Source organism: Castor canadensis, chromosome 2 (genome assembly GCF_047511655.1).
Source record: "Castor canadensis chromosome 2, mCasCan1.hap1v2, whole genome shotgun sequence".
In the NCBI taxonomy this organism is placed as follows: domain Eukaryota; kingdom Metazoa; phylum Chordata; class Mammalia; order Rodentia; family Castoridae; genus Castor; species Castor canadensis.
The window spans coordinates 13093419-13108843 of NC_133387.1; the positions used below are offsets into that span (position 1 = coordinate 13093419).

Here is a 15425-nt window from a genome sequence, read left to right on the forward strand (position 1 = left end):
AGGTGGCTGAAAAGGAAGTTGGATAACATATAGGGAACCAAGCCTTGTCTGCTATGGGGAAGTGAGCAGTTGGCAGGCAGATAGGTTTGTGTAAGACTTCTCTTCCTCACAGCAGCTTTGTCCAGGGCAGGACAGAAAATTCCTGTACTTAGCACCACTGTCTTTTTGTTCTGGGATGAACCTCTTCAACTCCCATCAATGACTTCTACATTTAAATAGCCTCTCCTGCCGATCTTCACATGGGCCCTCACTTTTCTTACCTGAGGGAGCTTCAATTCCTTTGAATAACTTTTGTTTCTTTCCTGACTGAACATAGAGCACCACAAAGAGTTTAGAGATAGACCAGTGATATTTAGACACCCAAGTCAGAGTCAGGCAAGACCAAGACATTTTTAATGGTTCAGGTACTAGGCATGATAGACTTCCTTTAGGGTTAGGGAGATTTCATCTATGGGTGGGCAGGTGAACAAGTACTAAGGGTAAGTACAGAGATGAGAACAGGCCTTCAGAAGCACAGAAAAAGAAGAATCCATATTGACTACAATGGATTGGAGGCTCCTGGCTCCACCTCCACGGCTGACTTCAGGAATTATTTTTCTTGACCTGCAAAAGAGAAGGATTTTGGGGTTACCAAGAGCCATGAGTGACAGGGATTGAGAGGAAGGAGAACCCGTTGTCCAGACAAACAGTATGGCTCCTCACAAAATCTACTGGGTTTTTGGTGACCGCAGACTCGCCTTAGCCTGACATTTCCTCTGTAATTCTCAGGAGGTACAGCTTGTCTTTTGTGACATAAGAGTAAAACTCCCTTTTTTTCTACTGCCCACCTCTGGTCCTAGAGAAGGGCTTTAAACTCCTGACTCTGAGTCATTGGTTGTCATGTGTCACCTTCAATCTGCCTGTCCTTACCATGGCCATCAGCACAAGGGCACTGACCAGCACAGCATACAGTGTAGCTTTCCCCAGCAGGATCTCATAAAGGATAGTGGCAGACAGGACCCCTTGCTGATAGGATGCTGTTGGTGGAAAGAGAGAGCAGATAGATACCCATGAGCAGGTAGCTCTGGCCTCCACCACCCACCAGTGTCCGTGGTTCTCTGTGACCAGGTTTCATCTCCACAGGAGATGGAAAGAAAGGCAGAAACTCACTTACCTGAGGTGAAGCCACAGTCTGAAAGAAAAGAGGGGGAGAATAATGAGTAAGAGAACTCATCTTCTTAAATAAATTGAAATTGAATCAGTGACAAGGTTAGCACAGGCTGCCAGGCCCAGACTAGCTTCCTCTGAAGATCTGGGGCAGAGCAAGTAGAGTACCATCTTTCCTCTATAGTGTCAATGTCAGAGGTCATCCTGGAGACTCATGGCAAGTCAGCACCAAAGGGGATGAGGAAGGCTACTCAGATGCTGAAATGCAAAGTCCATGTAGAAAGGAGCCCCTAGTTGCAAGGCTGCTGGGCTGAGGATATGAGGGGAGAAATTAGCTGTAGGTTCCCAATGCACCTCATAGTGGGCTTTTGTTACTTCCCTCCTTCTTTCTATATCTAAGGTTTCTGACTTTCTTCCCCTCTAGTGCTGTTCCTACTTAGTCTCTTCTCTGTCTTCCCAGGCCCCACTCACCTGCTCTGCCCTGGGTCTCAGCACTGATGTTCTGGGTGACAGGTTTGGCCCGATTCTGGGTCCACTCGTCTTCCTCTGTGAGCCCATAGAACTGGACTTGGCAGCGGAAGTGGTTGCGGGGATTGTGCCAGAAGGCAGCTGAAACCCTCAGGCGGCTGCTCAGGCAGTAGGTGGAGTTCTTGTCATTGGGCCGCTCCAGGTAGGGCTGAGCATCTGTGCTGACCCCATTGTGGACCTCCTTGCCATTCACCCACCAGCTTAGCTCCACATGGTCGGGATAGAAGCCTGTGGCCAGGCACACGAGCGTGGCTTTATTTTTCCGGGAGATCTCTGCTTCTGATGGCTCAAACACAGTGACTGTGGGTGGGGTCACCCTGCTCAGGTTCTCTGGAAAATGAAGGAAGGTGGGGGCAGGATTGCTTTGAGAGCTGTCTCAGCCTGGTAGAGGTCATGGTGTGTGTGTGTGTGTGTGTGTGTGTGTGTGTGTGTGTGTGCTTGCACCCTGGAAAAGTTCATCATAAAACAACACTGTGTCATGGTAGGCCCTATTCATTTTGGGTCATGTCCAGGTCCCTCAACTTTGCCACTTCTCTCTGAGTTACCCCATAGGTACCCCCTGCCCTCTATCTCCTGCATTTCTGTAAAGTGGAATTATGTTCTGATCTCAGCTTTTTTTGCAATGTCTCATACCCTGGTATCTATTTGATTATCTATCAAAACAGCATTGCTCAAAGTCATGCTCCGTACATGGTTATCTAATCTTTATGACTTAGAAGCAGTCCTGATTGGAGTGAGCCCAGATCTTGACATAGAAGATTCTTATCAGCAGCATGATTACAAGAACCAACTTTTTCTAATTAACATTTTCCTTTTTATGTGAGGTGTATGGGAAGGTCTGTTTGGGTGATACCTCATACTAGAATTAGTCTTTCTTGCCTAAAAGAGACATTTTCCCCATTATATTGACTATATTTCTGAATACCATGCCCAACTCTTTGTTTTTCTCATGTAACCAGCTTTGAGGCACCAGCTTGCTTCTGGCTGATAGCCTATCTGATGTTCCACACTTACTCCTACACTGGAGAACAGGGGCTGCAGTAACTTGCTGAGGATGGATATATGCCTGTGGTATATAATGCTTATGGATTAAAACCTTTCTCTCCCCACCCCCCACCAGTGCTCAGAAAGATTTTGTCAGGTTTAGAATCCTAATTACCAGCCAAACTTTGCATTCTTAAAAGTAGTCAGCTTGATTGCTGGTATAAACAAATCACAAAATCCAAGGGCCATTTCAGTAAAAGGTTCACTTTGGTAAGTCCTGGGAACTTTCACATGTTTCACAGAAGGGAGGGAAATAATTTCTGAGATTATTGGAAGGAATGACCTCATCTGAAAACAGATGAGGAATCACAGCCATCCTTTAAGTACCCTTCTTTTTGCCAATGTTTGCCTCTGCTCTGACCATAAGGGTGAGCTTTGGCAGCAGAAATGTGCCCAGCCCTGGTATTTCCCCTCTGTCCAAAGTTGGCAAATGGTTCCAATGGGAAAATATAGACAAATATTTGGAAAATGACAAACCCTGCCACAAGGATGATAAAAAGCAGAAATAAAAATGGTTACATTAATTTGAATTCTTTACAAACGATTTTCATATAAGGTAGTCCCTCCCATTTTATGTGTCTTAGAGAGCCAGAGACAGTTTAAGTCATTTTTCAAATTGCATTAACTTCACCCTTGCTGTGCCCCAGTGTCACCTATTGAACCCAGGCTTTTGAAGACAGTGATTAGCATTTTCCATTATTCTCTTTGGCATGTGCCCCTACCTAGTAGTACCTAGATATCCCATTCTCTAACCTTGTCTATATTTCCAGCCTATTCCCCATCCCATCCCAAACCCATTTCAACTACCTGTCTGCTTCTTCCCAAGTGTGGTAATGACTATATTAGGGTCTCACAGAAGGCTTCTTGCCTTATAATCTAGCATAGATGTTGAGATTTGAGAAAATGGGGTCACCTACCTTTTTTCTCTCTTTTATACCTAATCTGTTGTTCAGACAGTGCAACTTTTCAGTTATAAGTTTTTTCAGTCCTGTATCCCTGATACCTGCTGAGCACAGTGTACCCCAGACTCTGCAGTTGCAATTTCTGTGATCTGTGACATGAACTTGTTCCTTCTGTTTCAGGAGCAGCCCTCAAGCTACCTAGCTCATTAGCCTGGTCTCCACTTCCTCCTGGTCCTTTCAACCTCCCCAGGAAAACAAACATAGGTCTGCAGAGAATGGGAGAGACTGAGAGAAGGAGGAAGATAAGGACAAGACCAGAGATCTGTGCTGGAAGTAAATGTTGGAGGATTTTAACACAGAAGTCAGAGTTATTCATCAAAATGGGGTCAACATCACAGAAGGGGAGTGAGACTGGGACAGAAAAAAATGGAGAAGAGGTGATAAAAAGAAAACACAAGACAGCAGAGGTGAGCGGAGTTACAGAGAATAGTGAAAAGAAAAACAAGAAAATGAAGACTCCTGAAGACTTAGCATGGAGCACTGCAGCTGAAGAGCTGCAACAATCACAGCAGAACAACAAGCAAGACAGACTCCAGAGAAGGTAGGAGAGGGCACAGGGCACCAGGTGGGAAAGGGTAACTCTGATGGCCAACCCAATTCCCTTCCCAGACCACTCTAGTCAAGTACAGACATCCCCAGTTAGGAATGAAGCCTCCATACCTGTCACAGTGAGCCTGGTGCCGTCACCAAAGTAGAGGGGTGAATTATAGGAGCACAGTTGCAGGTGGTTTGATTAAAACCTATCCCGGGTCCCCAGCCAGAGGGATGGCCTTAGCTCCTTGATTTTTAGAAGGCCTTTTCCCTCTGTCTAGACATGGTTTTGGACTAAAGAAATTCTCTCAGGAAAATTCTATCAGGAGGAGGGCAGGAGGATTCAGCATAGCAGGGATAGATCCATGCACATAAAAAGGAAGGCTAAACCAGGAAAGCAGGAGGAAGGCAGATTCTAGACTGAAGACTTAGGCAAGCGAAACAGAGGGCAGACTGAGTACTCCAAAGGAAGGGAGCTCAGCCCCTCAACCCCGCATCAGTAGAGAAGTAAGTGAGCTCCTCAACCCCTTCCATCAGTGCTGGAAGAGCTGAGACTCTGGCTCCAAGGGACATGGTCCCACTATCCCTGGTCCCTCAACTTACCTAGGACAGACAGTCTAGTCCCTTCTCCAAAATGCTGTGCCTGATTGTTACACAGTACTACACGAGGGTAGCAAATCCCAGAGCAGCTGCTGGGCCCTTCTTTCCAGAAGCTGCTCCACATAGAACACCCCTGGGACTCTGGTACACACTCTACCCTCCCACCCTCTTTGAGCCACAGCCTCTCAGTCCCTACCTCTTCAGGGAGTTCTCCTGCACCTCCAACCTCACAATATACTGTCCGAAAGAAATCTTTTACATACCCAAGACAGACAGCTTGGTTCCACTGCCGAAAAATAACTTTTCATTAGTTACACAACATTAAAACATGGCAGAAAAACCTCCTCCTGCTGCCTTCTATTCCTTCTTCCTCACACTCACCTGCCAGCCCTCCTCCCTCATTCCTTAGGAGAATTTTTTTCTCTGCAGAGTGGAGGGATAGACAACTATGCAATCTGAAATACTGTAGTCAGAAAACCATTTGCCCTGTGGGATTCTCCTGCTCTCCTTTGTCTGCCTCCTATCTGTGTAAAAGAAATAGCAGGAATGTGACCTCTGTTAAGGCCAGAGGTTCTTTCATCTATCATGGTCAGGGCAGTCAACCCTGCCATCCCCAAGGTGATAGGAGAAGGACGTAGTGACTCCTTCCCAGTTGAGCCTACCTCCTGGTAGGGTGCTCAGGGTTGGCATAGCCAGTCCATGAAATATTGGACATGGAGACTTCTCTCCTTGTATACATCAAGACAAAAAATTGAATCTTCTTGATAAAAATGTAGTTTAACTTCAGCACCAAAGATGGAGGCTCCCTTTGGATCCCAGCTCTCCAGCACTGGCTTACTTACCTACAATAATGAGCTGACTTCCCTCTCCAAAATGAAGGGTGTTTCCAAAGCACAGCCTTCTAGATCCACTTCAAAATCTCCTATTGTCTGCTGAGCACCGTTGGGATTTAGGGAGAGGTCAGGCACTCAAGGATCTCTTCCCTCACAAAACCACAGTCCTGCTGCCAACACTCCTTGAACCCTTTCCCAGGACACACACAAGTGAGGAAAAGATATACACAGTGTGGCCTCCTATCAAATCCAGAGCAAGGGAGGACCTGAAGCCCCTCCAGATAAGCTCTGTCAGGGAGGAAGATAGGCATCCATTAGTTACCCCTTGTTTCCCCCATCTCAGAGGACTACTTAGAGCGGCAACACCATTTCCTCCATTTTTTCCCTTACCATGCCTTCCATCCCAAGTTCAGTTCTGACTCTGTCAAAACCTCTGGGCTATCTCAGTTGATTTGTCCTCACAGGGAACCTCCCCTGAACTCAGTCCCAGACATGAGATGGTCTCTTTTTCAACTGGAACCCAGGAGCTAACATTTACCAGGACTGAGTCCACCCTCATCGTATCTGGCTCAGAGAACCCCAGCCTTACCTACTACTGATAGCCTGGTCCCTGAGCCGAAGGTGTAGTCATAGTTGGCACATTGGAATAGAGCCACTCTAAAATAGACACTTGAGACCTGGAAATTTACTTGGAATATGTCTTACCTACAACTGTGAGCCTGGTGCCTTCTCCAAAGAAAACTGTGTTCACACAGTGACATAGGGAAAGGAAGAACACAAACTCAAGGAATGGAGAGAGGAGGGCTCCAGCTAGTATCTAGAGGACCCTAGGACAAAGAATACCCTCTCGTACTTTTTGGGTGTTTACCATAAGAAAATTTTCAATGTTTGACTCATTGGGCCAAAAAGCATGGCAGAGTACATCCAGTGGGATCCACATCCCTTACTTGAAGAATGCTTCATAAAACTGCTCTCTATTTGAAAGTCCATCAAAGGGATGTGGACCTGGAGAGGGCAGGGTCCCAAAATCTGCGACTGCATCCATTAAGATCTGAGATACCCTGGAAAATTCTTGAGTCCTCCACAGAACTAGTAACCTCTGAGGCATCTTCCTACTGACCTTGCCCTTGTTTTGTTAGGTTTGGAATAAAGGGGTCTTCTGGAATCCTTCACTTATAGAACTACTGATGTAGTCTTCTTATGCAGGGGTTCTCTCTGCTTGGGAAGCTTTGAATTTGAGCTGGGTCTGTCCTTGTTTATGATCTTGGTCTGGCCTGTGGCAGAGGTGAAGTGGAATCATTCTATATCCAACCACATCTAGGCCTGTGTCAACTGGAGAAAATCAGAGGAACTGTGGATGTTGGGACAAGCAGAGTGGTTTTTGTAAAGATGTCCCATAAAATTGAATCACAGTGGTCCCCTGTCCCCACAATGTTATAGCTTTCTACAAAAACAGCCCCTCCCACAGGTCCAACCCTTTAGGATGAAAGAAACCACCAGAGCAGCTGCTCCATCTGTGGGGAATGGAGAACAGGGTAAATCAGGGCAGGGCGGTTCCTCCTCACGCTCCTCTTTAAGTATGTTCTTAGCTTCTTGAACTGTGTGTCTTTGCAAGGATATCTGCAGAAGAGGTTTCCCTTCCCCTTCCAATCCACCCTACAAGCTGTTGTCTTTGTAGGGAGACACCCTATTTAGAAGTATCAGCCCCCTGTCTGTCTACCCTGTTACTGTAGCCCTGCCCCAAGTCTGTGCATCACTTAGGTCACACCTTTTATCTGAGAATGAGATCACTCAGTACCCAGACACTGTCTCTTTGTTCAATCTTAAGCCTTCTAAAGTGATCAGATGGGGTCTAGAGTTCTTTGGAGAATTGACCATTAGCTATATTTTGAGAGGGCTAGTCTAGTTATAGACAGGACAGCAGAGAAGAGTGCCATGTTTACAGGAATGGGTGTTGAATGAGAGGGCATTATATGTGTTGTCAGTCATCCTGACCTCTCAGTGTTGACCTCAGAATCAGTTACATAAAGGAAGTTGGTGAAGATACCCATGAGATTGGACAAAGATAGACAGTCTGTAAAGCATTTTATACAATCACAAAGATGGCCACATGCTTTATCCTCTATTCCCTGAAGGGTAGAAACATTCTAAGTTGTTGATAATCATTTTATTTTCCCTGCAAAAGACTGAAATTTAGCTTGCACTTGAATGGTCTGGGTATCTTTTCCCCAGATGATGCTTCCTTTTATTGCCTTACAAGCTATGACTTAAGATCCAGGTGAAGAAAAAGAGACAAATTTAGCTTTGTAACATTGACACATTTACATGGAGAAATAGAACCAAAAGGTAGATGAAAACATGGGAAAATGTTACAATTATCACCATCAGGGTTAATATCCTTAATATATGATGAACTCCTAGAAATCAGTAAGAAAATAATCTAAGAGTCCAATGTAAAGAGCAAATAGCAGATCATTCAGAGAAAAATAAATTGAAATGGTGCTCAAATTGTGAGGGAGAAACTCTTATAATGATCATCAAAGTAAAATTATATTGAAATAATACTTTTCACCAATTTGACTGACAAAGTGAGTTAGGGAAAACTATTCTATTGGGTAATTTGTGGTGAAATAAGCACTTTAACACACTGGTTGCTGATAGGAGAACAAAATGATACAGTCCTATGGGGAACAATTTGGAAGCAACTATGAAGATTACAAACACTTTGTTTTTTTCATCAAGATATCTCACCTAGGGAAATTTATCTTGTAAATACACCTTCACACAAATTAAAAATGACTATATAACATTTGCATCATTTAGAATAGCAAAAGATTGGGAAAAACTCAAGAAGTCATCAGAAAGGATCTGGATCAATACTAGATTAATAGACTGTGATATGTACACAAAATGAAATATTCAATGCTAAAAAAGGAATAGAATCTATAATACATTATTAATTGGAAGAAAGAAAGGTACAGAATTCCATAAATATATGCTATTTTTCTGAAAATTAATAAGAATTGTTACATATTTTTACTTGATTTGAATAAAGAAACACTGGAAAGATACAAAAGAAACTGATAAACATTATTACTTACTAAGGATGAGTAGAGTAGACAGAAGCAGAATAAAAGTGCAATTACATATCTCATTGCCCTCTGTATTATATTGTTTCTGTCTGGGAGCCATGTAAGAAAATAAAATATTGCTGTAAATAATATACGAAAATCTGCTACTTAAGGAAATACTTCTTGTTTAATTTACAAAGTGATTTTTTTTTTGTAGTGCTGGGGTTTGAACTCAGGGCCTACACCTTGACCTACTGCACCAGTCCTTTTCTGTGATGGGTCTTTTTTGATAGGGTCTCACAAATTATTTGCCCAGACTGGCTTTGAACCACAGTTCTTCTGATCTTTGCCTCCGCAGAAGCTAGGATGACAGGCATGAGCCACATGCGCCCAGCACAAAGTCACTTTTTAAAGAAGATCGATTTATGTAAGAAACTGCTCCAGGGTTCTGCATTTACTCAGTCTCCAGTCCCTTAGAAAGCTTGTGAAAAATGCAGAATTATAACTAATTTCTATAAGCTTTTGGGTTATGGTCTCTAAGACTGGGTTTATTAACAACCAGAGAGAAAATTCTCCTGTGTGTTTCTGTCACAGTGCCAGGCATGTGATGCACTGCTTGTCAACTGGCAGGATCAGGGCAGACAGATGCCCCAGGGAACATCAGAGTGCTAGCTGGTGTTGCCCTAAGCTGTATGCAGGACATGGCTCTTAGAATTTAGGGAAAATGATAAAGGGAAACGCTTTGTTTTCCATCCAATTAATAGTGACAGAGCTCACAATACTGTACCATAAACCTGAGTTTAAAAAGGCCGCTTGCTTTTATCATTTAGAATGTGGTAAGGTTGCTTGATTGCTTCCTTTCTTTATTGAGTCACATAGTTTATTCTGATTTATTTTCTCACGTTTTCCTGTCTTGTTCACCTTTTTGTCTATAAATAATTTATCCTTTAAGGAAAATTTTTCTTTTAATCATCTAGCTTGGGACCCTCATCTCAACTGGATTTATAAATAATTCCACTCTGTCTTGGCATCATAGTGTCTGTTGGAGTTTTTCCCAGTTTTGCTCCTCTGGAAATTGTGTCTAAATGCACACATAGCATTTTTTTCTTTCATTTTTCTTTTATTATTCATATGTGCATACAAGGATTGGTTCATTTCTCCCCCCTGCCCCCACCCCCTCCCTTACCACCCACTCCGCCCCCTCCCTCCTCCCCCAATACCCAGCAGAAACTATTTTGCCCTCATTTCTAATTTTGTTGTAGAGAGAGTATAAGCAATAATAGGAAGGAACAAGAGTTTTTGCTGGTTGAGATAAGGATAGCTATACAGGGCATTGACTCACATTGATTTCCTGTGCGTGGGTGTTACCTTCTAGGTTAATTCTTTTTGATCTAACCTTTTCTCTAGTACCTGTTCCCCTTTTCCTATTGGCCTCAGTTGCTTTAAGGTATCTGCTTTAGTTTCTCTGCGTTAAGGGCAACAAATGCTAGCTAGTTTTTTAGGTGTCTTACCTATCCTCATCCCTCCCTTGTGTGCTCTCGCTTTTATCATGTAGCATTTTTTTTTTGTACAACATACATTGACTAGTTAGGCAGGAATCAGGTACAGATCATTTATCAATGTGGGCTGCAGGGGGCAGCCTTTCCTAATTTATTCTTTGACCTAAGAAACTGCAATCTGGGTTTGGCCACTTGAGGGAGTGAGTAGAATATGCAGAGTGCCGAAAGGGACTGGAGGAAGAAGCAGGGTCTTTCTCCAAGTTTGTATTGGGGCAAAGGGAAGAGATGGAGAGACACACAAATAACATTTTACACATGTAATTGTTGAGACCTTTCAAAGATGTTAGTAAGTGCATTTCAACCAATTTTCCTCCTCTATTTTCCCAGTTGGAGAACTGAAACTTGACAAGGCTAAAAAGAGTGGCCCAATGATAAAGAGGCACAGCCAAAACCACCACTCAAGATTCCTTACTTGAGTTTCATGGCTATAACACCCTACTGAGGTCACTGTCCATCAGGGAAGCCCACTCCTTGGTGTCTGTTTTCCCTGACTCCCACCAGAACTCTATTTATGAAGAGAAGACTAAAGTTACTAAACCTCTTTAACCTTCATTCTCTCCTTATCTATAAAGTAGGAAGAAAAATAACAAAAATAATACCTTTCAGTCTTGTGAAAACTAAATGAGATAATACATGCAAAGACTTACCATGCGTCTGAATACAGTTAGTAAAAATGTCAGCTACTATTATTTTTGCAGAGAGTACTGACCTAGGGTTACCTCTACCACACGGTTCTTAAGACTTAGGGTAATCAGGATGACCTGGAAAGCTTAAACTGGGTTGCTGGGTTACTAGGTTACTGGGCTCCATCCCAGAATTTCTAACTTAGTAATTCTGGAGAGGGTTTTGGCATTTGCATTTCTGCTAAGTCCCTGGTTATTCTGCCAATGCTATTCTGCAGAACCACTCTTTGAGAACCATTCTTCTGAAGACTTCCTTGTTTTCTTAGTAATTTTCCCTCTAGTTCTTTTTCATGTTCATTTGTTTCATCATTGTATACTTATTATATGCCAGGATTTTAAAATCACTGGAGATACCACATTTGAGGAAGAAAAGATCTTTCATAAGGAGCTCACAGTTGAATGTCAAGAATGGTTCATGCATTGTTTAAAAAGCATGAGTAGGATGATGATAGAAGTGGAAAGAGGTCTGGAGGACGACACAAGTAAGACCTGAGGCTAGTGGGGCCAGAACAAGTCTGGGAAGAGGAAGTGGCATCAGAAAAGACTGTGTTGCACAGAGGGTGGAAGGAATGAGATGGGGCATCCAGGCTGACAGAGCTGTAGTGTCCAAAATTACAGACTATAGTTGCATGGATGAGCCAGCAGAACTTCTATGCTATGGCAGAGAGGTGGAGAGAAACATGAGGGGGAGGAGGCATAGAAGGGGAAGAAGAAGGAAAGCCCTGTATTTCCATGATAAAGAGCTTAGTGGTTATTTTCAATACTGTGGAAGGTCACAAATGATATGAATCAAGAAGTGAGACAATGAACAGGAGCTAACTGAGAGCATTTGAACAGTATGGAAGGACACAATCTGGGGAGACCCTCATGAAGTGTATGGATGCAGGCATGGACTGTTGGTGACAGTGGGCTAGAGAGATGTTAAAAATCAGGGTTGATGGACCTGCCATCATCTTAGGGCATGGTTATAATACAAGAGAATGGAGAATGGTTGGAGAGCATATAGCCAAATGGGGCAACAATCCCCAGATCTCTCATCTGCTGGGGTTGGGACATGGGAAAGCTAATATCTTTTTCTGCAACCCTGTTCTCTATATGTACAACTGGAATAATAACCTCTCTAGAAGGGAGAGAAATTAAGTATGAAGATGTCTACACAGATCTCAGGATGGTACATCCACATTGTATTATCATGTGGGGAAGCAAAGGCAGATTTCTTGGAGATGATGGATGGAAACACAGGGAACTGTTATCTCCCCTTTAGACACATGCACTGGTGGTTGGAAAATGACCAGTGAGAACTTTGGGAATCGCAATGAGAAGGGAAAAATAGATTAGCAAGAACAAGTGTTTAAGGGGACTCAGATGACCCACAGCAGTCCATTCTGGGATTCCTCTAAATATAATTGCCCTGTGTACAAACAGGTTCCTGCCACAGTCAAAGAAGGTAGCGGTTTGCCAGCTACACCATATGCACACATGAGCATTATCAGGATCCAATGAAGTACAAAGGTTAATAGTGCTCTCTACATGAACTTTCAGAAAGGTTTTTTTTTTTTTTAAGAAATAGCCTCTCTTCCCCCCGCTCTTTATATGTGTTTGTCTATACACATGCTTATGACTGATCACTCCATTAAGCATATTTTGGGAAATAGAAGTCTCTGCTAATTTCTCATCTGGAAGCTCTGTCTGACCTCATATTGGAGCATGTTTCCCATAGTGAATGGTTGGAAAGGAGCAGGTACACACACAAGCAATGAGGATAGATTAAATTTATTAGCATAGTAATTGCAGAGGGACTGGGGTCCTGTAGTTTGCAGCAGTGGTGTCCTGAATCCAGTCAGAATACCTGCACACTTTGGTGTATACTACAGGATTGTCCTGCAGGACACAGCCATAGCCCAGGAGACGATTCTCTGGAGTTCTCCATTGCAGATCACAGGGCCACCAGAGTCACCTGGCAGAGGACAGAAAAGTTGTATCAAGAGAAGATGAGACAGCATATAGCTATACTCATTTGAACATTAAGGTTCCATTCTAGACAATCAAGTGGTTCCATATGTCTCTCTTGTTGGTCCATTCTCTGCTATGACTAAAGAGATGATGTGAGTCAAATAAGCCTTCTTTATTTCTCAGTGGAGCTCTCAGTACACCACCTTGGACAGTCAAATCCTGCTCCCAGGTGGGGCTTGGGTATGGACAGTGGTTTGGGCATGTGAAGGGTTCAAATTACCTGGCAGGAATCCTTGCCTCCCTCAAGGAAGCCAGCACAGAAAATGTTGCTGATGATGTTTCCAGAGTATGAGGCTTCACAGTTGGTCTGGTTTAGCAGGGGTGCATCCAGGCACGGCAGCAGGTCTGATATGTAGATTTGAGGTGCAGAAAATGATCAAGGAGAGAAGAAATATGAATCAGACCAGGGTAGGGATAACAACGCAGTAATGAACATAAGGGAAGCCACTGAAGAGGGCCCCAAGATTGAAAGACAGAACAAGGGAAAGTGGCTTTTCATTCCCAGCAATGCTATGTCTAATTCATCTTCTTAGAATTAATAAATACGTTATATATCAGCCCTGCTCCAAGTGTAGGAATCAATTTCTTGGGACCCGCACAACTCTGGTACCTACTACAGAGCCTTGTGAAGCAGGCGCTTGAAATCTGTTTGTAGGTTGGAGCCAAATGGGATCAAAATTAGACTTTCTTGGTTCTGGAAAGTGTGGGGAGATGGGAAAGTATGGGTGAGGGTGAGGGTGGAGCTGAAGGGTCCCACTCACCACCTAAGCTGAGGGTGTTGCCCCAGCCAGAGATGAGGCACTGCGTAACAGCAGGTGCACAGGGTCTGGGCAGAGCTACAGTGGCCACTTGAGAGTTGAGGGATGCAGGTGAGGAGAGCTTGGTCAGCATGATGTCATTGTCCAGGGTTGTTTGGTTGTAGCCAGGGTGGCGGATGGACTTGGCAGTATCGATAAACTGCTCATTTCCCTTAATTACTTTGATGTTATGCTTGCCCAGTCTCCCTTGGATGGGGGTGCTGAAAAGAGGAGTCATATTGCAGGCTTTCTCTTCATTGTCTAAAGCACCCCATGTTCTTACCTCCCTGCTCGTGGGTGTCTCTGGAAGCTTGAGATGGGACACCTGGCAACATCACAGGAATAGCATATAGGTGTTGGTTAACTGCTGGTGTGAGTGACAGGGTCGTTTTCCTTCATAGTTAGGTGATTGGAAGGGATGAGGTGAAAGGCTATAGTTGGAGATATCTCTACAACCTGCTATCTCACAGCCCCTTTCTGCCTGCAGGGCTGGGGACACAAAAGAGCGGCTTATTGTTCCTCTCATCATTTATACATTTGCTGACTACATGCAGGGACCTTTGTGATTCCCTTCTGTTCTGTAAACACTACTCTTTTGTTGAATCTAAACCAGTGACTAAATTATGTCCCTAGCATTTACAGCAGCAGCATTACCTGGTAACTTATCAGAAATGCACATTTTCTATTCTAACCCAGACTAATTGAATCACAGAACCTAGGAGATGAGGCCAGGAAAACTGTGTATTCACAAGATTTTTAGTTGTGAGGTTCATCTGATGCACACTTAGGTCTGAGAACCCTTACTAGATGCGTGGTTCTCAGCTCTGTGTACAAAGCGAAAACAAAAAAAAAGCAAAAGCTTTAAAACTTACCAATATTTAGTTCTCTTTCTGATAACTCAGTGGTTTGCAGTGCTTTAGGACTTAGTTATTAGTAATTGTTTTAGGACCTTGCAAGCCTTTACCACTGGTTCTTACTACACCAAAATAGTACCACCTTTTTTATGACCCATTGACCTTGTTGTTTTGTGGGTTGGTTTAGGCTCTGAGCAGCTTCCTAGTTTGTGTCCCTCTTCACTGTCAGCTCCTGAAAGTCAGCAGTTACCAGCAACTTCATCTCTTTTTCCATGGCCTTTCCCATCCATTTTATAATCTCAGCCCTCACCTGGACAGACACACATCCCTCCAAAGGGCCAGGTTGTGGACTCTGGCATTACAGGCCCACAACTTAACAACTTGTAGCAGTGAGCTGCAGCCACCACCTGCGCTGGTTATTGATGAGAGAGCTGCCACAGAAGTGGGAGTAGCCATTGTTCAGGAACACCTGGTAGGGGACAGAATTCTCCTTACAAGTGTAGCCTCTGACAATCTTGTCATCCTCATCAACAGGAAAAGAACTTGAATGGAGATTGGGAGAAGCCAATTCAGCAGGATGTTGGGAGGCAGAGCCCTCAGTCCTGTGGTTGCTTTCTACTAGTTAGGATTCTTAATGAGCACAATGACCATGGGAAAGCAGGGAGTGAGATGTCCTCAGTTGGGTCACAAGGTCGGCATTTTTGTCATGCATGTGAGTATACAGGACACATAACTAAATAACTTGCAGAACTAATTTCTTCTGAGATGGCAGGATGAGGACACAAAGAAAACCTCAAATGCACA

General features: G+C 43.7%; 1 gene segment (V, D, J or C); it reads right to left on the minus strand.

Moving 5' to 3' along the window:
• Nucleotides 1-371: 371 nt before the first annotated feature.
• On the minus strand, nt 372-14005 carry LOC109699792 (T-cell receptor beta chain C region-like). The segment is given in 7 exon segments: nt 372-603; nt 910-1016; nt 1154-1171; nt 1618-2004; nt 6234-6301; nt 12830-12914; nt 13732-14005. Coding segments are annotated over 7 exon segments (960 nt in total).
• Between the last annotated feature and the right edge of the window lie 1420 nt (nt 14006-15425).